Source organism: Danio rerio, chromosome 20 (genome assembly GCF_052040795.2).
Source record: "Danio rerio strain M-AB ecotype USA chromosome 20, GRCz13ab, whole genome shotgun sequence".
NCBI lineage: Eukaryota > Metazoa > Chordata > Actinopteri > Cypriniformes > Danionidae > Danio > Danio rerio.
The window spans coordinates 1832666-1855907 of record NC_141040.1 but is presented as its reverse complement, the minus strand read 5'-3'; the positions used below and the strand labels follow the sequence as shown (position 1 = coordinate 1855907).

Here is a 23242-nt window from a genome sequence, read left to right as displayed (position 1 = left end):
CTCACCCCTCTGCGGAGCTCCACAACACCGCCACAGCAGCCCGAGCAGCGCCACTAAACTCCGCGTGTCCATGTCCGCGTCTGCTGCTCCTCATGCGCGCGCAATGACTGAAGTAAAGTCTCCAGAAACTCCAGGAGGGACTTTGGGAAGTTCGGGACGCGGGTCTGGATAGGAGGAGGAGCCGAGATCACACTCCTCCAGCATTGAATCCCTGAGACCCGCGCAACACACACACTGAACCCACATGATAAAATACTTTAGTAAGGTAAAGTGAATACTACAGTGTTTTTGAACCATACCATAGTAAAGCACTTGAATTAACGTGTTGTGTTGATTCTAAAGTTGCTGTGTTAACAAATGATGAACAAATACTGTAGTGCAGGGCTGCTCAACTCTGTTCCTGGAGATCTACCTTCCTGCAAAGTTCAGCTCCAAACCTGATCAAACACACCTGAACCAATTAATTAAGACCTGAACACCACGTGATAATTACAGGCAGGTGTGTTTGATATGGGTTGCAACTGAAATTTGCAGGAGAATAGATCTCCAGGAACAGGGTTGAGCACCCCTGCTCTAGGGTATATCAGTCTGTACTACAGAGGTGTCCAAACTCGATCCTGGAGGGCCAATGTCCTGCGTATTTTAGTTCCAACCACTATTAAACACACCTGAACTAGCTTATCAAGCTCTTTCTAGGTATACTAGAATTTTCCAAGGAGATGTGTTGAAGGAAGTTGCAGCTAAAGTACACCGGCCCTCCGGGAGCGGGTTTGAACACCCCTGCTATACTACAATACACCATTAGTAGAACAAAAAAAAAAAAAACATATTGGCTGCGTTTGAAACTGCATACTTCCATACTAAATAGTACGCTAAAATCAGTATGCGATGTCGGAATTTATAGAATTCGAAAATCAGTATGCGAGTATCAGTATGATGACTTACTACTTCCGGCAAAATTCTAGAGTGCGCATCCCATGCACGCTGCGCTATCCCATGATGCCCTGCGAGTGAATTCATGAATGGGAGTAAAGCGACGCAATTGATGCAGAAGGTCACGTGACCATGACAAAATGGCGGATGTAGTACGTCCGAATTCCATTCAGCTGCTGTGTCCCAAATGGCACACTATACACTATGCACTCATGCACTATGTACTTATGCACTTACACACTCAACAGGATAGTATATGTATGCAGTGTTGTCCCAAATGGCACACTAATGTTTTTTTACTAAGCGGAAATTCAAATCGTTTCTCTGATGACGTTTGACTGTTGCCAAATCTGTGAAATAAACGACCGAATTATCAAATAATACCTGCTGTAAGTATTCCCGCATTTACCATTGGGAGGCGCTATAATCACTCTCGTAGGAGAATTTTGCTTTCACCATCCAAAATAAATAAAGTTATTCAACATGTGCGTCCGATAGCTCCGCCCCTTCCGCTACGTGAGCAAACCTGCGGTCGTTGAGTGCGTGAAGTGTCCATCATTACACACTTCATTTTATCGGCTGAATGAGTGCATCATCCGGGTAATTAAAGTGCACTTATTATTTTTAGAGTTTTCAATGTGAACACACTACTTACACTATTTATACTACAAAATGGCGTAGAATAGTGCATAAGTATGCGATTTGGGACGCAGCTATACTTTTCATGTTCATACTGTATAGAATAAACTTTTCTAACGCCCGAGTAGTATGTTTAAATTCAAATGCAGTACCTACTGAGTAGTAGGCGGTTTCGGACGCAGCCATAGTATAGGCTACTGCATTATTTATTACATAAATAACATTATTCTATAGTGTTTTTTTAACCATACTAAGGTAAAATAGGGTGACATGGTGGCTCAGTGGTGTCGCCTCATAGCAAGAAGATCGCTGGTTTGAGTTTGCATGTTCTCCCCGTGTTAGAGTGGGTTTTCTCCGGGTGCTCCCCCACAGTCCAAACACATGCGCTATAGGGGAACTGAATTAACTAAATTGGCCATAGTGTATGAGTGTGTATGGGTGTTTCCCAGTGCTGGGTTGCAGCTGGAAGGGCAGACGCTTGGATGAGTTGGTGGTTTATTCCACTGTGGCGACCCCTGATGAATATAGAGACTAAGCCGAAAGAAACTAATTAGGTTGCGGTCACACTTGACTTTTCTCCCCATGGATTTCCATTCATACGCACACGAATGCGTCAGACCGGAAACGCAGGGTCATGTGTTAAGTTTCGCAGTTCGCTGCGGTGCAAAGTTCAAGCTTGGTGAACTCTGACCTGCGAAATCGCATCACTTGACTGCATGAGACCTATTGAAGATCAAAACATGACCTCTCTGGACAGAAATTTAAAATATGGCGCAATCGCTTGCTTTTTTAATGCCTTATAATCTTGTTTATTCCCGCCCCATTTCGCAGAGCCGTACGACAGAATTTCGCACACACAAATTCTAGTATGACCATAGCTTTATAGTAAAGTACTTGAATTGATCTTCTGTGGCGAGTCTATAGTTACTGTAGTAACTAATAATAAACAAATGACTACATGGTTTATTAAACTACCATTTTTACCATTGTAAAAACTATAGCCCACGGCCTTTTGGGCCCCCCAGAGTTACTATTAGGGGTCCCAATCAAACCAATAAGAATGTTGTCATTGAGCCCGTGCTGGCCAGCGGCGTTCCTGTTCTTAAGTATCAAAATAGATTTGTGGTGTTAGAAAAAATAATTTAGGTTTAGAATGACATTAGTAAATAAGAGGAAAATAAATTATATAACTGTTTAATTCATTATTATTTAATTCAATATACAGTTTCAATATATTTAACTCGATATAAAGTTGAAGACTGGTTTATTGGCCCGCCTGTAAATTGAATTTAAAAAAAAATCTCAATACATGTTCTGTGCTGTGGCGCAGTAGGTAGTGCTGTCGCCCCCAAAGCAAGAAGGTCACTGGTTTGAGCCACGCCTGGGTCAGTTGGCGTTTCTGTGTGGAGTTTGCATGTTCTCCCTGCGTTCGCGTTGGTTGCCTCCGTGTGCTCTGGTTTTACCCTAAAACATGCGGTACAGGTGAATTGGGTAGGCTAAATTGTCCGTAGTGTATGAGTGTGTGTGTGTGTGGATGTTTCACAGGGATGGGTTGCGGCTGGAAGGGCATCTGCTGCGTAAAAACCACACAGAAAAAACTTGCTGGATAAGTTGGCGGTTTATTCCGCTGAGGCGACCTCGGATTAAAAAAGGGACTAAGCCGACAACAAAATTAATGAATGAATGAAATTGTCCGTAGTCTATGAGTGTGTATAGATGTTTCCCAGAGATGGGTTGCAGCTGGAAGGGCAAAAAACGTGCTGGATAAGTTGGCGGTTCATTCCGCTGAGGCAACCACGGATTTATAAAGGGACAAAGCCGACAAGAAAATGCATGAATGAATGAATGAATGAATGATCCCAGTGTATATAGAATAAGGAAATATAATTTCATATTATATTTATCATCTAGGTATTTGTCATCTGGAGAAAGTCTTATTTTTTTTAGTTTGGCTGAATCATCAATATTTATTTTAAAACCATTTAAAGGTCAACATTATTAGTCATCTTAAGCGAGATTTTTTCTGATTTTCTCCAGAACCACTGTTGTCCAAAGATTTGCTTAATTACCCCAATTGCCTATAACCTAATTAACCTAGTTAAGCTTTTAAATGTCACTTTAAGCTAAATACTAGTGTCTTTAATTATATCTAGTCAAATATTATGTACTGTCATCATGGCAAAGATAAACTAAATCAGTTATTAAAAATGAGTTATAAAACTATTGTTTAAAAATGTGTTGAAAAATCCATTACTCTGTTAATTTTCTCTCCGTTAAACATCACTTGGGAAATATTTGTAATCTAAAACAAATTTCAGAACTGTATTAGCTGTTTTTGTGCTTGTTATAAATACTATTATTATGACTATTATGCCTATTGTTGATATTCAGGGACAGTGTTAGCAGTAACGTGTGTTTTTATGTGTGCTTGTCAGTATCGGCGAGGGTCTGAAATCCACTGGGTCTGAATGAGCTCTGCTGCAGGAGTTCAGGAGTTTCTGGTCTTCTCTGCACCCTCTAGTGTTGAACTCATCTCTATTCTCCACAGCACACCCTGCCCTTATATACTTTAAAGAGGACCTTTTATGATTCTTTTACAAGATGTAAAATAAGTCTTTGATGTCACTAGAGTGTGTGTGTGTGTGTGTGTGTGTGTGTGTGTGTGTGTGTGTGTGTGTGTGTGTGTGTGTATACAACATAAATAATGTTTTATAATGTATTGTATATTATTGTTTCTCAAACTGATCCTTTTAGACCTCGATCCTAATTTTGGTGACTGTCGCTTTAAATTCAAATGAGATTGTGCTATTTTTTTAAAGAGGGCGGAGCTACAAACGCCTGTGTGTCAGCATAGTGGCAGATTCAAAACGGCATCTGTATGAAAAAGCTCAAATGTGTGTTCCAGTGCAAGTGTGTGCTTCATACTTCTGCCAGTCAGGCTAACGGACGGCTGCTTCTCACTCAGGGCTGCTGTTTATGCTAATGAGGGAGAGATGGTCACTAGTGGGCGGGGCTTTCCCCCTCTGATGACAAAGGGAGAATGTCAATCAAAGTGTTTCTGCAGACTGTTTTCATCAAGTCTGATTATAAAAAACAGAATTAATTCATGTTTACCATTAGATGCTGGTTATATTCACACACTGCTGACACACAACTCTATTTAAACCCCTTTAAAAAGTGATTTTTGCATAATAAAGTCCTCTTTAATGATTATCATCCTATATCACACCTTACATTTCTTGCAAAAATTGTAGAGCGTGTTGTGGCTTTGCAGTTATACAGTCATCTATCTCATAGTGAAGGACAGGGCCGGAGTGGGACTCTTTTTCAGCCCTGGAGTTTCAAGCCTCAGACCGGCCCACCTCAGTTCACCACTGACTATATTAAAATAAGGTCATTTCCAATTCAGTTTCTAATTACACTATCACGTCTATTTTTGAGAAAACAGCACTTTTAGAACTTCAAATGTTCCACAACCCTAACAGTATTATATGTCTTAACAATAAAAATGAAAATAAAAAAAAATTGTTTCTCAGAAAAGGACCGAACCCAGGTTGGCCGCGTATTAATCTAACGTGTTAACCACTGTACCACAACAGCTGTACGTGAATGGTGACTTATCTAGTTATATCATCATTACATCACGAGGCTATGAGAAAATAGATGAAAAGAGCAGAGCTGCGGTAAAATAATGAATAAGAAGGCTGTGGTCAAGTAAATAAATAAATTATTTTTAAAAAGTGTGACTGCTGAGAGCAACCGATTCTGGAGCTAGGGATACCGGCCCTCGCGGCCAAAAAACGGACCGGCCCACCGGGAATTCTCCCGGTCCTCCCGATTAGCCAATCCAGGCCTGGTAAAGGATCTTTCAGTCTAGCTTCAGAAAATGGCTCCCTCTCTGTTTTTATTCTCCTTGCCGCTTTTACTGTGAAATACTACGTTCTACTAAATCATGTGGTTGCTGTTTTAGAGTTTCTGAGAATGTTTCAACCTGGTTTAATATCTTACCTCACTGATCGTCAACAGTTTGTATGAGATGAGCTCTGTGTGCATGGGTTTTCCTCAAGCCTCAATTTTAGGCCTTTTACTTTTTAGCATAAGGGATAGTTCACCCAAAAATGAAAATAAACTCGCCCTTCACTTTTTCCAAACAAGTTTGACTTTCTTCTGTTGAACGGTAAAGCAGAAATTTTGAGAAAAGTTGGAAACTGGTAACCATTGACTTCCATAGTTTTTGTTTTTCCTATTTTTGAAGCCAATGGTTTCGGGATTTCAGTTTTTTTTCTGCTTTAGATGTTTAACAGAAGAAAGAAACTTATTTACTCAACCCAGTCTCAATCTGATTATGTACCCCTGTATGCATTTCTGCAGAGCGCCAAATACAACGCAGGATGTACTTTTTTTTGCAGTTTTTGTTTTTGCGAATCCACCAGAGGCTGCTGTGTACGCTTTTTAAGATCACAATCTTTTCTAGCGAGTGCTATTCACACCTGCTGTTCTCTCGTAGACAGGGCTGGAGCAAGCTGAACTGGCGCTCTAGGCAAAAGACGATCCCGCCACCCTCTACCTCGTTGTCGCGGACGAAAGTGCGGACCGATGGGGGGACGGGGTGTTGGGGGAGGTTATGTCTGGGGCGGGTGGGTTGTCGCGGGTGCCGCCCTCACTATTTTGCTAGGTCAACTTTATGGATGCGCCGGCCCTGCACGTAAATCCACCAGTGGTTGCTGTCCACTGACAGATCGACTTAGCCACCCTCCTGCTTCCTTAAACCCAACTGATAGGCTGCGTCCGAAACCGCCTACTACTCTAGGTGCTGCATTTGAATTTAAACGTACTACTCGGCCGCTAGAAAAGTACATTCTATACAGTATGAACGTGAAAAGTATGAATGGAATTTGGACGTACTACATTCGCCATTTTGTCTTGGTCACGTGACCTGCCTGCGTCAATTGCATTGCTTTACTCCCATTCATGAATTCGCTCGCAGGGCATCATGGGATAGCGAGGGTGCATGGGATGCGCACTCTAGAATCTCGCCGGAAGTAGTAAGTCATCCGGGTACTCCTCGCATACTGTTTTTCGAATTCTATGAATTCGGACATACTACTCGGCTCGCATACTGATTTTAGCGTACTATATAGTATGGAAGTATGCGGTTTCGGACGCTGCCATAGTGTTTTAAAATGTACCGATTGACCAGCACTCACCCCCTTCCCTAAACCCAACCAACAGTGTTTTCAAAAGCAATCCAGAAAAAGAAAAGCCCTTGTGGCCGCCTGATTTTTACCCCATTTTCAGATTTTTCAGACATTCTTCCCTTGTTTACTTGTTTGTATATATTTTTTTGCTTCTGCTTTTGTTTTACCCGCTTTCTGGAACTGTTCTTTACCGGACTCGAACCCCATCGTTATAGTCAACTCCATTCTGCATCTCAAATCCTCCGACGTACGAAGCTAGCCACTGGACAAACTGGTAACAGCGGGAAAGCCGTCCACACAGAGATAAGCGGTCAGCTGGTAACCGTGAAAAGTACTGGTGTCATACTGCTTCATAGCGTTCGTTTAAAATGGTGTTTAAAAAATTAAAAACTGCTTTTATTCTAGCCGAAATAAAACAAATAAGACTTTCTCCAGAAGAAAAAATATTATCAGACATACTGTGAACATTTCCTTGCTCTGTTAAACATCATTTGGGAAATATTTTAAAAAGAAACACAAAACTCAAAGGGGGCTAATAATTTCATTTTATGGCTGAACTATCCCTTTAATAATATCCTGCTCATCTCCTCGGCCTGGTAAATCTGCTTCATTTATTTGAAGCACCGACGGCTCTGTTTTAGAGTTAAGAATTGCATTTTAAAAAAGGAGGAAGTTATATTGGATTCGAATCTGTCTTTTGACTCTCATGAGCGATGCGTTGTTAAGAACTCCTTTTTTTTCATCTCAGAAATATTGCTAGACTTGTTCTTTGCCATCGCTCTCTCTTTGACTGAAAGGCTTATTAACCTGTCAGCTGACACGCCCATATTTGAGGGTACAGGCCTGCAAAGGGGATGTCAAAATGCAAATGAACATAATTCTGCATGCTCTTGAAAATGATCTTCATTCTGCTCCTGTTTTAAAGTTTCTTGTCTGCAAAGAAGTTTTAGTTTTATACGTTTTAGTTTCTAAAAGTTTTTCATAATAGAAAAAGTGCTGTAATAATGAGTAGCACAGTGGCGCAGTAGTTTGCACTGTTGCCTCACAGCAAAAAGATCAGTGGTTTGAGTCCGAACTGGGTCAGTTGGCATTTCTGTGTGGAGTTTGCATGTTCTCCCAGTGTTGGTTTCCTCCGGGTGCTCCGGTTTTCCCCACAGTCAGCATTTAAAGGCTTAACTAGGTTAATTAGGGTAACTGGGCAGGTTAGGGATAATTAGGCAAGTTATTGGATAATGATGGTTTGTTCTGTAGATTATCGAGAAAAAAAAATAGCTCAAAAGGGCTAATAATTTTGACCTTAAAATGGTGTTTAAAAAATTAAAAACTGCTTTTATTTTAGCCAAAATAAAACAAATAAGACTTTCTCAAGAAGATAAAATATTATCAGACATACTGTGAATTTTTTTTTGCTCTGTTAAACATCATTTAGAAAATATTTTAAAAAGAAAAAAAAAATCAAAGGGGGCGAATAATTCTGACTTCAACTGTATGAATTAACATTTGCTTCACCTATGATGTGGAGTAAAAGCCTGAGGTCTCAAAAAGATTGATCATACATTTAAAATTGATATTACAAAAAATAAAACCAAGGTTTTTGTGAGCTGCTATATCAACAGAAGCCACTAGGGGTGAAACGGTGTGTGTTTGTCGGAATAACACTTGAGAATAAATACCTGTACTCAATAATACTGTATTGTGGTGTTAGTACCTGTACTATGGAGCAGGTTTTGGACGGCCGTTGCATTCAGATACTATAGCAAAGTTGGCAATCCAGCGAAGTTACAGACTGTACCAAAAAGCTGAGGGTGGGGCTATCAGTCATTTAGGGAGGGGCTATCAGTCATTTAGGGAGGGGCTGTCAGTGATTTAGCGTGGAGCTATCTGTGATTTAGGGATGGGTTTACATTTATTTAGGGAGGGGCTATCAGTCCTTCATGGTGTGACTGTCAGTCATTTAGGGAGGTACTGTCAGTCCTTTAGACCGGGGCTATCAGTGATTTAGGGCGGGGCTATCAGTGATTTAGGGTGGAGCTATCAGTCCTTTAGGGCAGGGCTATCAGTGATTTAGGGCGGGGCTATCAGTGATTTAGGGCAGGGCTTTAAGTGATTTAGGGTGGGGCTATCAGTGATCTAGGGTGGGGCTATCAGTGATTTAGGGTGTAACTCAGTCTTATAGGGCAGGGCTTTTTAGGGATTTAGGGCGGGGCTATCAGTGATTTAGGGCAGGGCTTTCAGTGATTTAGGGTGGAGCTATCAGTCCTTTAGGGCAGGGCTATCAGTGATTTAGGGCGGGGCTATCAGTGATTTAGGGCAAGGCTTTCAGTGATTTAGGGTGGGGCTATCAGTGATCTATGGGGCTATCAGTGATTTAGGGCAGGGCTTTCAGTGATTTAGGGTGGGGCTATCAGTGATTTAGGGCGGGGCTTTCAGTGATTTAGGGTGGGGCTATCAGTCTTAATGGACGAGGCTTTTAGGGCCTCGTTTCTGCATCAAAATTTTTTTTTTTCTCACAGCCCTAGGTTTTGTGAACTAGTTTGTTTTATTCTATAAAGTACCAGGGGAAACTTTATTTAAGGCTCTCCATGATAATAAAGTTATTATTATGCCATAATCATTCTCTAAACAAACATCCACAGGCATTGGAGTGATTATAATGTTACAGTTCAGCGGTCTGTCAGTCCTGCACTCCTCTGTGCTGCCGTTGGCCAATTTAAGTGGACAGGCATCCCACTCCTGCTCACCGGTGCGGCGGTCTGGATCTCTCAGACTGACGTGTGGCCCGTCTGAAACGCTATACTCATACTGGCCGTCAGCAGGGTTTAGCTGGACCCAGACTCTCTCTGTGTGTCCACACTCACTGCGGAGCAATGTCCCATCTGCAGCTGTCCTGGCTAAAGCGTCTGCACGCAGGTGCAGAGGAGAGCCAGGGTCTGGTGCTGAGGGACGAGCTGGGACAGACCTATGGAGACCACAGGAGCCAGTCTCAGACGTCCAGCCCAGAGGATCCAGACCAGCCTCAAAACACACACAGCGCCACAATCACTACCTGGGAGGCCGGCTGGAATGTCACCAACGCCATACAGGTGAGTTCATACACACCTGCTGATCTGACACAGCACACACTCTGGACGATGCAGGGATGTTACACACACTGTAAAAAAAAGTTGACTCAATCTTAAATTGTAAGGATTTTTTGAGTTAACTCAAGTTTTTTTTTTTTTTTTCTTAAGTTTTTTTTATCTTTTATAAAGTTTTTTTTTGGTTGGATCAAATATGGTCAAGCCCAACCGTTGGGTTAAAAAGTGTATTTAACAATTTATCCACATGTATGCATACTTGTCAACCCTCCCGTTTTTCCCGGGATTCTCCCGTATTTTACAGTTCTATCCCGCTATCATCCCGTATAGTGTATTTTATATACACATAACTAAGAATAATATCTAAAGAAGTTGATCCTGGTGGGGTTTTTTTTTCAAACACAAGTAATTTTGTCCTAAATGAGCATAAAAAGTTGGGAAAGCAATCGAAAGCTTTTATTATAATGTTAGATGTGTGCATTTTTAAAGTGACACCTCTGTTATTTAATGTAATCAATCGAAAAAAATCTAAATAAATCATTAATTCATTGCTCTTGAATCAGAATGTGTCAGTTGTACAGTAAAGAAGCGGCTAATGAGATTTGATAGCTTGATTCTATTTCATTATAATAGCTATTAGTTTTAATAAGCTGAACTGTTTGCTAATATATTTGCTGCTAATGTATACTATTTATTTTTTAATTTTGTAAATAATAATAAAACACTGATTATTTAACAGGTTATAAACAACGAAACATCTCCAAATGAGCATATTTAGTAATTTAGGTTTTTTTTTTGGGGGGGGGGGGGGGGGGGGTCCCTTATTATGGTGGGTATATCTCTTATTTTCATATCTCAATGTTGACAGGTATGTGACCCTGGACCACCAATCCAGTCATGAGAATATATTTTGGGAGATGTATGCCTTATCTGAAAATGTATAAACAAGTTTACATTGATGTGTAGTCTGTTATGGCAGGACAATATTTAAATAAACTAAATCTAAATACTGAGAAAATCTATTTTAAAGTTATACATGTTACAAATGATCAATTATAAAATTAAAATAAAATATAAATTATAATTCCTGAAAGAAAATACTGATAATTTTAACAGAAATTTTGACTCATTGGTCACACTCTACAATGCATTTGGCATTTCTGTGTAGAGTTTGCATGTTCTCCCTGTGTTGGTGTGGGTTTCCTCCAGGCGTTCCGGTTTCCTTTTCCTTCGGCTTGGTCACTTTATTCATCAGTGGTCGCCACAGTTGAATGAACCGCCAACTTATCCAGCATATGTCAGAAAAAACAAAACAAAAAGCGCTCTGGGGTAAGTTCAAATGTATGGTCGGTGCTCTTTGGGTAAGGGATTCATCAAATCTGCAACAAGAATCAGTCCAAGGCACTCGAGTAAAGTGAAAAAATTAAAAAAAGCATATCCAGCATATGTTTTAAACACTGGATGCCCTTCCAGCTGCAAACCAGTACTGGGAAACACCCATACACATTGATTCACACTTATAAACTACAGCCAATTAAGTTCCCCTATAGCGCATGTGTTTGGACTGTGGGGGAAACCGGAGCACCCGGAGGAAACCCACACCAACACTTTCTTTTTTGTCTTGTTCTTAATGATTGAGGCTTTGCATTTTTTTTCTTAATTCTCTCTGTGCTTTTCATTTTGCTGTATTTCATTTTAACGCTGCTGCTGCTGTTTCATTTTAAAAATCATTCTCAGTTTGGATGGAGGAAATATATAGAAGCGCAGTGAAGAGCTGATGTGCAGTCGCCCGCAGGGACTGAAAGGTGAATTATGCTGGCTGACAGTGTCACTTCTTTGCACATGTTGTTGCCCGTGTTGTTTAAGCACTCGATTCAGAAAAGGAATTATGGAAATCAAATGAAAATGCCAAAAAAGAGAAGCAGCAGAGCGCACTCACAGTATCCAGTCTTCTCTTTAAAATGCAGAAACCACATCTGAATATATATATATATAAAACGCTGGCGTCTGTCAACCGGTCATTAGTGATGTGCTGGAAGAGTAAACAAACATCAGAATACTCTTTACTGTGGGATGTAATAGAGCTACATTAATTGCACCAGACCAGGCAAATATTATGCTGCAGAAACATTTTATTTAGTATATGTACAGTTGAAGGCAGAATTTCAGATTAAAAGAGCAGATTTCTTCAGCACATTTCTAATCATAATAGTTTTAATAACTCATCTCTAATAACTGATTTATTTTTATCTTTGCCATGATGACAGTAAATAATATTTGACTAGATATTCTTCAAGATACTAGTATTCAGCTCATTTTGTCGAATAATACAATTTGGGGGTATTTTATTTTGCACGTTGATGCTCGTTTATTATTTTGGTTTGTTTTTTTTTGCTTTTGATCGGGACTGTTGTCAAATCAGGAAACTGTCTTGTTATGAAAGTGATTGATACGTTTGTTTTGGTTGTGCTTTCTTCCCTCTTGAAAGTAAAATAAAATAATACTTGACTTCAAGTGTGTTATAAGATGTTGATTGAAGATTTCTTGTGTTTTGTGGTTTGTCAGTTTTGTTGAGAAATATAACCAGAGTTAAATTGAATCTTATTTGTTTGATAATTTATTCCCATTTTTTTGTGTATAACAGATTGTTTTTTTTTTCTCTAATGTGTATGATAAATATATATATATATATATATATATATATATATATATATATATATATATATATATATATATATATATATATATATATATTATTTATTTATTTATTTTGGACAAGTTTCAATCCTGTCTGGCGCCCGAACAGTTCATTACTTTAATCTTGTGTGTTAATTGATTTGTGAAGTGCAGAAGTCATTAATATTATTATTTATTTATTTATTTTTTCCTACTGAATAAAACAGCTTAAACAAGCCTAGGCTGGTTGGCTGGTTTTAGCTAGTCGACCAGACTGGTTTTAGAGGAGTTTTGACCATTTCCAAGCTGGTTTCCAGCCATTTCCGGCCTGTTCTTATCTGGTCAGGCTGGGAGATGACCAGCTAAGACCAGCTTGACCAGCCTAGGCTGGTTTAAGCTGGATTTTTCAGCAGGGTTCCGAGGTGAAATAGAGCATATCAACATATGGGTGGGAATAAGTTTAATTTAAAGAATGTCACATGGCCGAGTGGATATGTCGCAGAGGTTCAACCCAAAGAGACTCGGGTTTGGATCCCACCTTAATTGGCAAAGATTTTTCTTCATTGTTTACACATATTAATGAATTATTTTGAATTGTTCACTGCCACTGTTACAGTGGTAGTTAAAGGCTTAACTTGGTTAATTAGGTTAAAATTAGGGTGATCAGGCAGAAATAAAGGCAAACGAGCTGTCACTGGGGTGGTACCTTTTTTTAAAAGGTAAAAATTTGTACCTAAAAGATCCATATTAATACCTCAAGGGTACATATTCTTACCTAAAAAGTACAAAAGTGTTCCTCTAAAAATGTGTTACTAATATGTACTTTTGAGGTAGCAATATGGACCCTTCAAGTACAAATGTGTACCTTTTGAAAAGGTACCACCCCAGTGACAGCTCACGTACCTTTATTTCTGGGAAAATGAAGCTTAAGGGGGCTAATAATTTTGACCTTAAAATGCCTTTTAAAAAATTTAAAACTGCTTTTATTCTAGCCAAAATAAAACAAAAAAGACTTTCTCCAGACGAAAAAATATTATCGAAAATACTGTAAAAAAAGTTCTTGCTCTGTTAAATGTAATTTGGCAAATATTTGAAAAAGAAAGAAATATTTGAATAATTTTGCCCTCAGCTAATCAAATAAATTAAATAATTATAATTAATTTCTTTCAAATATCTTCTAAGTTAAGTGTAACAGACCAAGGACATTTTTTTCAAAGTATTTATTATAATATTTCTCTTCTGAATACAGAGTTATTTGTTTTAGTTAAGCTGGAATTAATAATAAAAAATATAAAAATTTCAAAAATTACAACAGAACTATAAATTCATCAGGAGAGCTTACAAGTATATTATAATATTAATCACTTTTTTTTTTTTTACAAAACTAATTTTAACACAAAATACCCTTTTTTGTAGATTTGAATCTTTTTTTTAGAGATTTGTTGTAGTTGTGAGTTTTTTTTCTGTAAAAATAAGTTTTACGTAAATTCTTATTTACTGCAAATGTAAAAACTGTACTTTAAAAGTAAATTACTGTAAATGGACAAAGCAGTTTTATAAAAAAAAATAACCTTACATTTTTATTGATTAACTTAAAAGGTTTTCAGTGTAAATTTGTAAGTTTTCCAGAGTTTAAATGTAAATTATCAACATTAATAAACTGTAATTTAAAATATTACTTAAAAAGTGCCTTTTATTATGCTTTTAAACTAAAATATTAAGCAAAGATCATCTACCACCACAGATTTCGCAAAGCGCGAGTGTTTTGTGTGTTTGAATATGCCTTATTTACTTTATAGCTGCATAAATCCTTGTTTATGTGAATGACACCCCATTACCTCATCTGTTCGTTCCCATTTGAGCTAATATTTAGAGCTGTTAATGATCACACAGCTCGTTATTGCTGCTCCAGCTTGTTTAATTCATCCTTCTGCTTTACTTTCCAGCGTAATGTGCATCTCTCTTTCCCTCTTCAGCCATCTGGCTCACTCACACCTGTCTGTCTGCTGGCTACATAGGGAGCATCATCTTCTTCGGTGCTCTAAAATACAGCTTTGGAGCTTCCACAAAGAAGCTTTCTGTAAAGAGCTTTTTAAAAGTGCATTTTGTAATGAATGTTTTGCACTATAAAGAGCTGTACTTTGAATGAAAAGTTTGCATAGATGTTAAACCTTCATTCATGAAACCCACAAATACGTACAACAAAAGTAACGTATTCTAACTCTAAATAACTTATTTTAGATTCACAAATTTATGACAGCACCCTCTAGTGGATTTGTCATCTGAAACGTACAACAAAACCTATCCTAAGTAACTTATATTAGATTCACAAAATGTAGACAGCGGCCTCTAGTGAATTTGTCAAATGAAATGTACAGTAAAATGCACCCTAAGTAGAATATTTCAGATTTGCCAAAGTAAACAGTGGATTTGTCATCTGAAATGTGCAAAAAACATATTGTAAGTGAGATATTTCAGATAAAACGTACCCTAAATAACTTATTTTAGGTTAGCAAATTGTAGACAGTGCCCCCTAACAGATTTGTCATCTGAATCCTACAATAACATGTTCCCTAAGTAACATATTTCAGATCCACAAAATAGTAAACAGCACCCTCTAGTGCAGGGATGGTCAAACTTGATCCTCGAGGGCCGGTGTCCCTGCAGAGTTTTGTTCCCACACTAGTCAAACACACCTGAACATGCTAATCAGTGTCTTCAAGATCACTAGAAATCTATAAGCAGGTGTGTTTGATTAGAGTTGGAGCTAAACTGTGCAGGACACCGGCCCTCCAGGACCGAGTTTGCCCACCCCTGCTCTAGTGGAATTCACAAAATCTAGATAGCATCCTATAGTGGATTTGTCATCTGAACTGTACAACAAAACATATCCTAAGTAACGTATTTCAGATAGAACACACTCTAATTGACATTTTTAACATTTCGCAAATGTGTGGCAGCGCCCTCTGGTGGATCGGTCATCTGAAACGTTTAACAAAACATTTCCTAAGTAATATATCTTTGATAAAACGTACTCTAATTTACTTATTTAAGATTTGCAAATGTGTGACAGCGCCTTCTAGTGGATTTGTCATCTGAAACCTACAACAAAACATTTCCTAAGTAACATATTTCAGATAAAACGCACTGTAATTGGCATATTTACCATTTCGCAAATGTGTGACAGCGCCCTCTAGTACTTTGGTCATCTAAAACATACAACAAAACATTTCCTAAGTAACACATTTTAGATAAAACGCAGAGTAATTGACATATTTTAGATTCGCAAATGTATGACAGCGCCCTCTAGTGGATCGGTTATCTGAAACGATCAACAAAACATATCCTAAGTAACATATTTTAGATAAAATGTACTCTTATTTACTTATTTAAGATTTGTAAATGTGTGACAGCGCCCTCTAGTAGACTTTCATCTGAAATGTACAACAAAACATTTCCTTAGTTACGTATTTTAGATAAAACATACTCTAATTGACATATTTAAGATTCGCCAATGTGTGACAGCGCCCTCTAGTGGATTTGTCATTTGAAATGTTCAACAAAACATATCCTAAGTAACATATTTTAGATAAAACATACCCTAAATAACATATTTTATAGTCACAAAAGGGTGACAGCACCCTCTAGTAGACTTTCATCTGAAATGTACAACAAAACATTTTCTTAGTCACGTATTTTAGATAAAACGTACTCTAATTGACATATTTAAGATTCGCAAATGTGACAGCGCCCTCTAGTGGATTTGTTATCTGAAGCGTACAACAAAACATATCCTTAGTAATGTATTTTGACATAAAACATACTCTAAATAACACATTTAAGATTCACAAATGTGTGACAGCGCCCTCTAGTGGATTTGTCATCTGAAACGTACAACCAAATATATTCTAAATAACGCATTTTAGATAACCCGCATCCTAAATAAAATATTTTCGATTTGCAAATGTAACAGCACCCTCTAGTGGATTTGTCATTTAAAACAGAACAAAACACATCCTACGTTTTTTTTTTTTTGATAAAACGTACCCTAAATAACATATAAGATTCGCAAATGTGTGACAGCGCCCTCTAATGGATTTGTCATCTGAAACATACAACAAAGCATATACTTAGTAACGTATTTCATATCCTAAGTAACGCACGGCTCTCAGTGCTCTTTCAGTCATTTACGGCGTAGCACTTAGTCCTTTTGGGCGGGGCTATCAGTGCATGTTTTGTTTCTGCCCTGCCTTCTCAGGAGGCATCCGTTCGAACAAATATGATAATATTTTGTCTATAAATATTCGCTCATCATGCTGGTCATCATCTGAAAATAATATGACGTTTCCGGTAAACAGTAATCCTCCACTGCAACCTGGCATTCGAATCTTCTTCCATTTTTTCTCGCAACACCCATCTTCCAAAAACCCAATCAGTTCCCAAACCATGAAATCATTAGAAAACAATCAGTTCATGAATAAGATGTTCTTCACGATGGAGGAAAAAAGACAATCTGAACTTCTTTGATGCACCTGCTGAGTCGGCTCTGGATAGGCAGCTCACGAACGTCTCCACACCTCTCCTTTGTGTCTCTGTGTATGAACAATCAGCTGTCGTCTGTTTACGCGAGATACAGTCATTAGGGCCGCGAGAGGAAATGAATGCAGCGCTGTATCTTTATTCATTGTGTCTAACACAAAGCAATTTACCAACAATTACAGTCAAGATAAAATATCTGTCACTTAGCGCCTCTTTAGAGATGACTGTGACTTCATTAGCGGAGGGGTGTGTGAGAGGGTGTGATTTCATTACTCCCATCTGCCGCGCGCCTGCGACTGTGTGTATTTCACACAGCTGTGTGTATATGTGTGCGTATGTCTGTGTGAGACATCTAGTCGTTTTTATATGGATGTGAACCCTGTATGGCTCAGAGGCTGCTCTTTCATCACGTAATGGAGTTCTCATGGTTCATTCAGCTTTCTAACATCCAGAGTTTGTTTATTATAAAATGCAACCCTGCAGCACGAAACCAGTCTTGAGTTGCATGGCAAATTTTTTTTGTATTTAATTTTTTTTACCCTATCAGATTCAAGATTTTACAATAGTGAAAATGAATGCCTAGCTCCAATGCGAGGGACTTGAACCTGCCACCTTCCAAGCACACATTCAACTCATTAACCATTAGCCCACGGTCGCCACTATTGTACCTCAGCTAAAAACCCAGCCTCATTCTGAAAACGTAGTCCCATGGATTGTTCTGAAGACCGTAAAATACGTCCCGGTGTGGTACATTTTTTTTAATCCACTAGAGGCCACTGTGTACGCTTTTTCGTATCTCAAATGTCTCTCGCGAGTGCCGTTCGCGCCTGTGCTGTTCTTGCGTAAACCAACCAGAGGCCGCTGTTGACTGACCATCTGTCTGACTGAATGATTGACTGGGCGACCGGCCAATCAGCTGACCCACCCTCCTCCTTCCCTAAACTCAACCAATTTTACCGATTGACCCGCCCACCCGCTTACGTCCCTAAACCCAACCAACGATTTACAAAAGCCGTCAAAAAAAAGAAAATCCCTTGTATGATTTTTACCATGTTTTCAGATTTTACCACATTCTCACCCCATTATTCACTTGTTTACTTTATTTTTTGGATTCTGTTTTGGTCTTGCCTGATTTCTGGAACCGCTCTTCCCCGGTTGTCATCGTCGTGGTCAACTCCTCTCTGTGTCTCATGTCCGCCGTAGTACATGACAAGCTAACTGGACAAACTGGTTGCAGCAGGAAAGCCCTCCACATGGAGGTAAGCAGTCAGCCGGTAAGCATGTAAAGGAACAGCGTCAAACCGCCCGTAGCGTTCGCTTACAAAAATGAAATGCAGCCATACGTACATCCAGCTACATAATTTGCGATCTCCAAAAACGTCTGTGGGACTATGTTTTCAGAATGAGCCTGGGTTGAAACTAGGGTTGGGCATCTAAGCTATAATGGCGATCCGATACGTATCTCGATACAAAGAATACGATCCGATATATTAGCGATACATTTGTGACATATTGCGATGCAACACGATACGATTCACACCCATATCACGATACAATGCGATAATTCAGCACTAACTAATTAGATCAAGTTTATGAGATGATGTGAAAGAGGATGCTGTGCCATTGAATGAGTTTGATTATTTATTAACCAAGCAAAACCAAGACTTTTTTACACACTGGCTCTTCTCTCAGAGCCAGAGTGTCAGTTTACAGTAGAGGGCCATTTTAGAACATATAGCACATATTATTTAAGTATTTTCAAGATAAACAGAATGTATAAGTGCAATATATATTAAATATATATATATATATTTGCCCTCTTTCAACATAAAGGTTTAGCATTGCACAACAAGAATTGTGATTTAACTTTTATACTATAAAAACAAGTTTTACAAAGATATATTTTGCCACTGAATATTCAAAACTTAAGGTGGTGAACTAGCAGTGTTATGCTGCTTTGAAACATCACTGTCACTGTAAACAACAGGCTGATAAAAATATAACAAACCAGCAATCTTCTTGCTGTGAGGTGGTCAAACTACCCACTGTGCCACCGTGACACCCAATTATTTTTATCATTATTAATATTATTATTATTATTATTATTATTATTATAATTAAATAAAAATTAACAGGAGGAGGTGTTTAAAACCTTCGTTCTCCGTGACACGGCTGAATATCTTTGCAGATGAACAGGGCCGGCGCGTATAGAGAGGGCGGCGTCCGCAACACCCCCCTTACCACCCGCATCCTCAGTTATGTCCACGACACCTCCCTCACCATCCGCATTCTCAGATATATTCGCGCATAGGCGACAGAATAGAGAGGGCAGCACAGCGACACCTCCATCAGCACCCGCATGTCCTCAGTTATATCCGTGCATAGGGCGACAGAATAGAGGTCTGCGACACCCGCGCGCCCTCAGTTATTTCCGCACATAGGGCGGCAGAATAGAGAGAGCAGCGTCGGCGACACCTCCCTCCCTACCTCAGCACCCACGCGTCCTCAGTTATATCAGCACATAGGGCGGCAGAATAGAGGTCCGCGACACCTCACTTCATTTTCATAACCGGTCTCTTTCGTTTTCACATATTGGGGTTGAGGGCGGCGTGATCGTCCTCTGCCTAGAGCGGCAGTTCAGCTTGCTCCGGCCCTGTATCCGAGGGGTCTTTTGAAATTTCAAGAAGAGGTGTGGGATTATCAGTGTTTGAGAAGCAGCAGACTTCAGCAAGTCATTCTCATTAGCTGGATTTGAAGTCACGTCTGAATCAGCCGTTTTTCTGAAGTAACTTCTGGGGCCTGATCGGGCCGTGTCTGAACTTTTGTGATGATTCCATGTTGCGATTTACCTGTGTAATTTTGACTTGTCTTTCTCTTTCCCACAAAACTGCACAGGTTGTGTGATGTTTGATTTGGGGGGCGTACTTAGGGAAGGGTTTTCATGCTGCACTTTGACCTTGACCTTGACCTTACAGTTGAATTGCACACATTGTCCTGGCTCACATTGGTCAGACAGTGTAAAAGCAGCTATTGTTGCCTTCTTACTTTGAGTACTTGACTAAGCACTGCTTTTGTCTCCTCAGGGTCTCTTTGTGCTGGGTCTACCCTATGCCCTGCTGCAGAGCGGGTACCTGGGTCTGCTGTTGCTGGTGCTAGCCGCCCTCATCTGCAGCTACACTGGTAAGATCCTGGTGTCCTGCTTGTATGAAGAGGATGAGAGCGGCTGCCCGGTCCGCGTAAGACACACCTACGAGGACATCGCTAATGCTTGCTGCAGACACATCTGCCCGTGCATCGGGGGAAAGGTTGTGAATGTGGCGCAGCTGGTTGAGCTAGTCATGACCTGCATCCTCTACTTGGTTGTGAGCGGTAATCTGATGTGCCACAGCCTGTTTTTCCTGCCTCTGAGCCCGACGACCGGCTCCGCCATCAGCTTTCTGATCCTACTGCCGTGCATGCTGATCCGAGACCTGAGGGTGGTGTCCCGCCTCAGCCTCTTCTGCTCGCTGGCTCAGTTCCTCATCACCTTCATTGTGATTGGCTACTGTGTGCGCCAGTCTCCGCAGTGGGCCAGCAGAAGTCTGCGTGCAGATGTGGTGGACTTTGATGGCTTCCAGGTGGCGGTGGGCGTGATTATCTTCAGCTACACCTCACAGATCTACCTGCCCACGTTGGAAGAGAGCATGATGGACCGGCTGGACTTCAACACCATGATGGACTGGACTCACGCTCTGGCCTGTGTCCTGAAGACGGCCTTCTCTGTGCTGGCCTTCCTAACTTGGGGAGAGGAAACTAAAGAGGTGCGCTGATCTCACATGACTGTAGACATCGCTAACGTCCTGATATACTTCAAATTAAATTGAAGAATTAACTGAAACATTATAATGTATTATTTTGAAATCTGGCCAATCATTTCAAGTTTAAGTTTTGTGTTTTGTTTTTGTTTTTTGACACCTTTGAGCTACATTTGGCCTAACCCTAACCCTAATATGAGCCAACTGGTTTAATCATGAGCACGTACTCCTCTCGAAATTATTTTAATAAATTAAACTTCACTTCATGTAAAGCACTTTTAATTACCATTGTGTATGATGTGCTAAAAATAAACTTGCCTTGCCTTGCCTTTAAGTCAGGGGTGTCCAAAGTCGGTCCTGCAGATTTTACCTCCAACTTGCCTGAACACACCTTCAAGGATGTTTCTAGAAAGCCTATAAGAGCTTGATTAGCTAGCCTAGGTGTGTCTGGTTGGGGTTGGAACTAAACTTTGCAGGACACCGGCCCTCCAGGACCGACTTTGGACATGCCTGCTTTAAGTGGACTTTTATTATTATTTTCAGGTGATAACAGATAACCTGCCCTCTGCTCTGCGTACCGTGGTGAATCTGTGTCTGCTGGCGAAGGCTCTGCTCTCGTACCCGCTGCCATTCTATGCTGCGGCAGAAATACTGCAGACAGGCCTCCTGAAACTGGACTCCGGGTCTGAGTGGTGGATGCTGCTGCTGCTGCGTGGTTCTCTGCTGCTGCTCACCCTCCTCATGGCACTGTTCGTGCCCCGCTTTTCCCTCCTCATGGGCCTGACGGGCAGCGTGACAGGGGCGGCCATGACTCTGCTGCTGCCTGCTCTCTTCCACCTGCAGCTGAAGTGGACGCAGCTGGACCTGAGCCGGAGAATGCTGGACCTGCTGATCTTACTGCTGGGCGGATTCTGCAGCGTCTCCGGGGTCATCTGCTCCATCAGAGGGATGATAACCGCCTTTGAGGACAAGTAGATAACACGTCGTCCTGTCTGCCTCAAGGTTATTTTAGTAAACAACAACTCAGGCCTGTCCATATGAACACAGGTGTTTTCAAAGCAGTTTGCTGTTTGCCGACAGATCCACAATGCAGTTCGCCGACGGCGAAGTGAATGGGAAGCGTTAGCGCTTGACGCCCTGTGTGAATGAGGCATTAATGTAATGTAAGAGTTGATGTAAGTCTATGTAATGTGCAAAAACACTAAACCTCACTCTGGTCAACATTGGATGTGTACTTGTGAAAATAAAACTAAATATATATAAAAACTGGAGAGAAACACAGCAAAAATGCTTTTCTTATTTCGATTTTTTGTCTTGGTTTTAGTACAAATATCCAAATCAAGAAGCATTTTCTAGATTAGCAAAAAAGTGTTTTGTTTAAAGAAATAATTTGCTAAAATAGTGTTTTATGTTAAAACTAGCAAAATAATTTGCCAACGCGGTTCATTCATTCATTCATTCATTCATTCATTCATTTTCTTTTCGGCTTAGTCCCTTTATTAATCCGGGGTCGCCACAGCGGAATGAACCACCAACTTATCCAGCACGTTTTTACACAGCAGATGCCCTTCCAGCAGAAATCCATCTCTGGGAAACATCCACACACACTCATTCACACACACACTACGGTCAATTTGACCTTCCCAATTCACCTGTACCGCATGTGTTTGGACTGTGGTGGAAACCGGAGCACCCGGAGGAAACCCACACGAACGCAGGGAGAACATGCAAACTCCACACAGAAACACCAACTGACCCAGGCGAGGCTCGAACCAGCGACCTTCTTCCTGTGAAGCGACAGCACTACCTACTTTGCCACTGCGTCGACGCCAACTTAGGTAAGAGAAATAATTTAGTTTTTCCTTTTGACATCAGTATATTTTGCTCTCAGATTATTTTGGTTCTTTCAAGTAAAATCTCACTTAGTTTTGACTCATTATTTTTTTTTAACAAGATAATCTGTTTTGCTTCTCTAGAAAATTCTTCTTGATTCAAAATTTTGTAGGCATTTATACGGAGATCCGGAAGGGACGTGATGGTGGAGAAAAAAAATAGGTGGAAGAATAAAAACGAGTGATGGGTAAACATATTTTTGAAAGTTTTTGCGTTCCCTCGCAAAACTGTTGTTCGACAAATGCTTCACTTCATACATGACAACCCTCGTGTTTTTGCCAGGATTGTCCTGTATTTTACCATTATATCCTATTATTAGGTATTTACCCATATTTCTTGTGTATTTTTAATCTTGAAAGCATGTTGAAATTAATATATAAATGTCTGAATTCACTGATTCAGAGGCTGCATATGAGGGACGCTGATCGACGCACAGCTTTAATGGAAAGAAAGTGAATTCAGACATTTATATATTAATTTCAACATGCTTTCA

The 23242-nt window shown here is 40.0% G+C and overlaps 2 protein-coding genes across 10 annotated transcripts in view; one reads left to right on the top strand and one right to left on the bottom strand.

The window, feature by feature from the left end:
- Window positions 1-109, bottom strand: part of lama2 (laminin, alpha 2) — a 262814-nt gene extending 262705 nt beyond the window's left edge. For 7 of the 8 annotated variants that reach the window (XR_015945529.1, XM_087296269.1, XM_087296270.1 and 4 more), the window contains exon 1: window positions 6-109. Coding sequence is in view for 7 of the 8 variants with exons in the window: in XM_087296269.1 (XP_087152395.1) it covers window positions 6-72 (67 nt within the window). In the remaining variant the exon portion in view is untranslated. 8 annotated transcript variants of the gene reach the window in all.
- si:dkey-126h10.1 lies at window positions 6-22139 on the top strand. Of its 2 annotated transcripts, XM_087298001.1 has the most exons (4): window positions 6-265; window positions 9407-9853; window positions 20146-20862; window positions 21400-22139. In XM_087298001.1, exons 2-4 carry the CDS (start codon window positions 9638-9640, stop codon window positions 21829-21831), a joined length of 1365 nt encoding a protein of 454 aa, XP_087154127.1. In that variant the 5' UTR covers window positions 6-265; window positions 9407-9637; the 3' UTR covers window positions 21832-22139. The 2 variants fall into 2 exon arrangements, with proteins under 2 accessions (XP_087154127.1, XP_087154128.1); XM_087298002.1 differs by lacking the exon at window positions 9407-9853 and having other exon boundaries at window positions 33-265.
- The last annotated feature ends 1103 nt before the right edge of the window (window positions 22140-23242 follow it).

Excerpts from the sequence above, each read along its gene's own strand:
- si:dkey-126h10.1 (XM_087298001.1), top strand. The coding sequence starts at position 9,638 with ATGTCCCATCTGCAGCTGTCCTGGCTAAAGCGTCTGCACGCAGGTGCA. Across the intron at positions 9,854-20,145 it reads ATGTCACCAACGCCATACAG|GGTCTCTTTGTGCTGGGTCT; the intron begins GTGAGTTCATAC and ends TTGTCTCCTCAG. Across the intron at positions 20,863-21,399 it reads GGGGAGAGGAAACTAAAGAG|GTGATAACAGATAACCTGCC; the intron begins GTGCGCTGATCT and ends TATTATTTTCAG.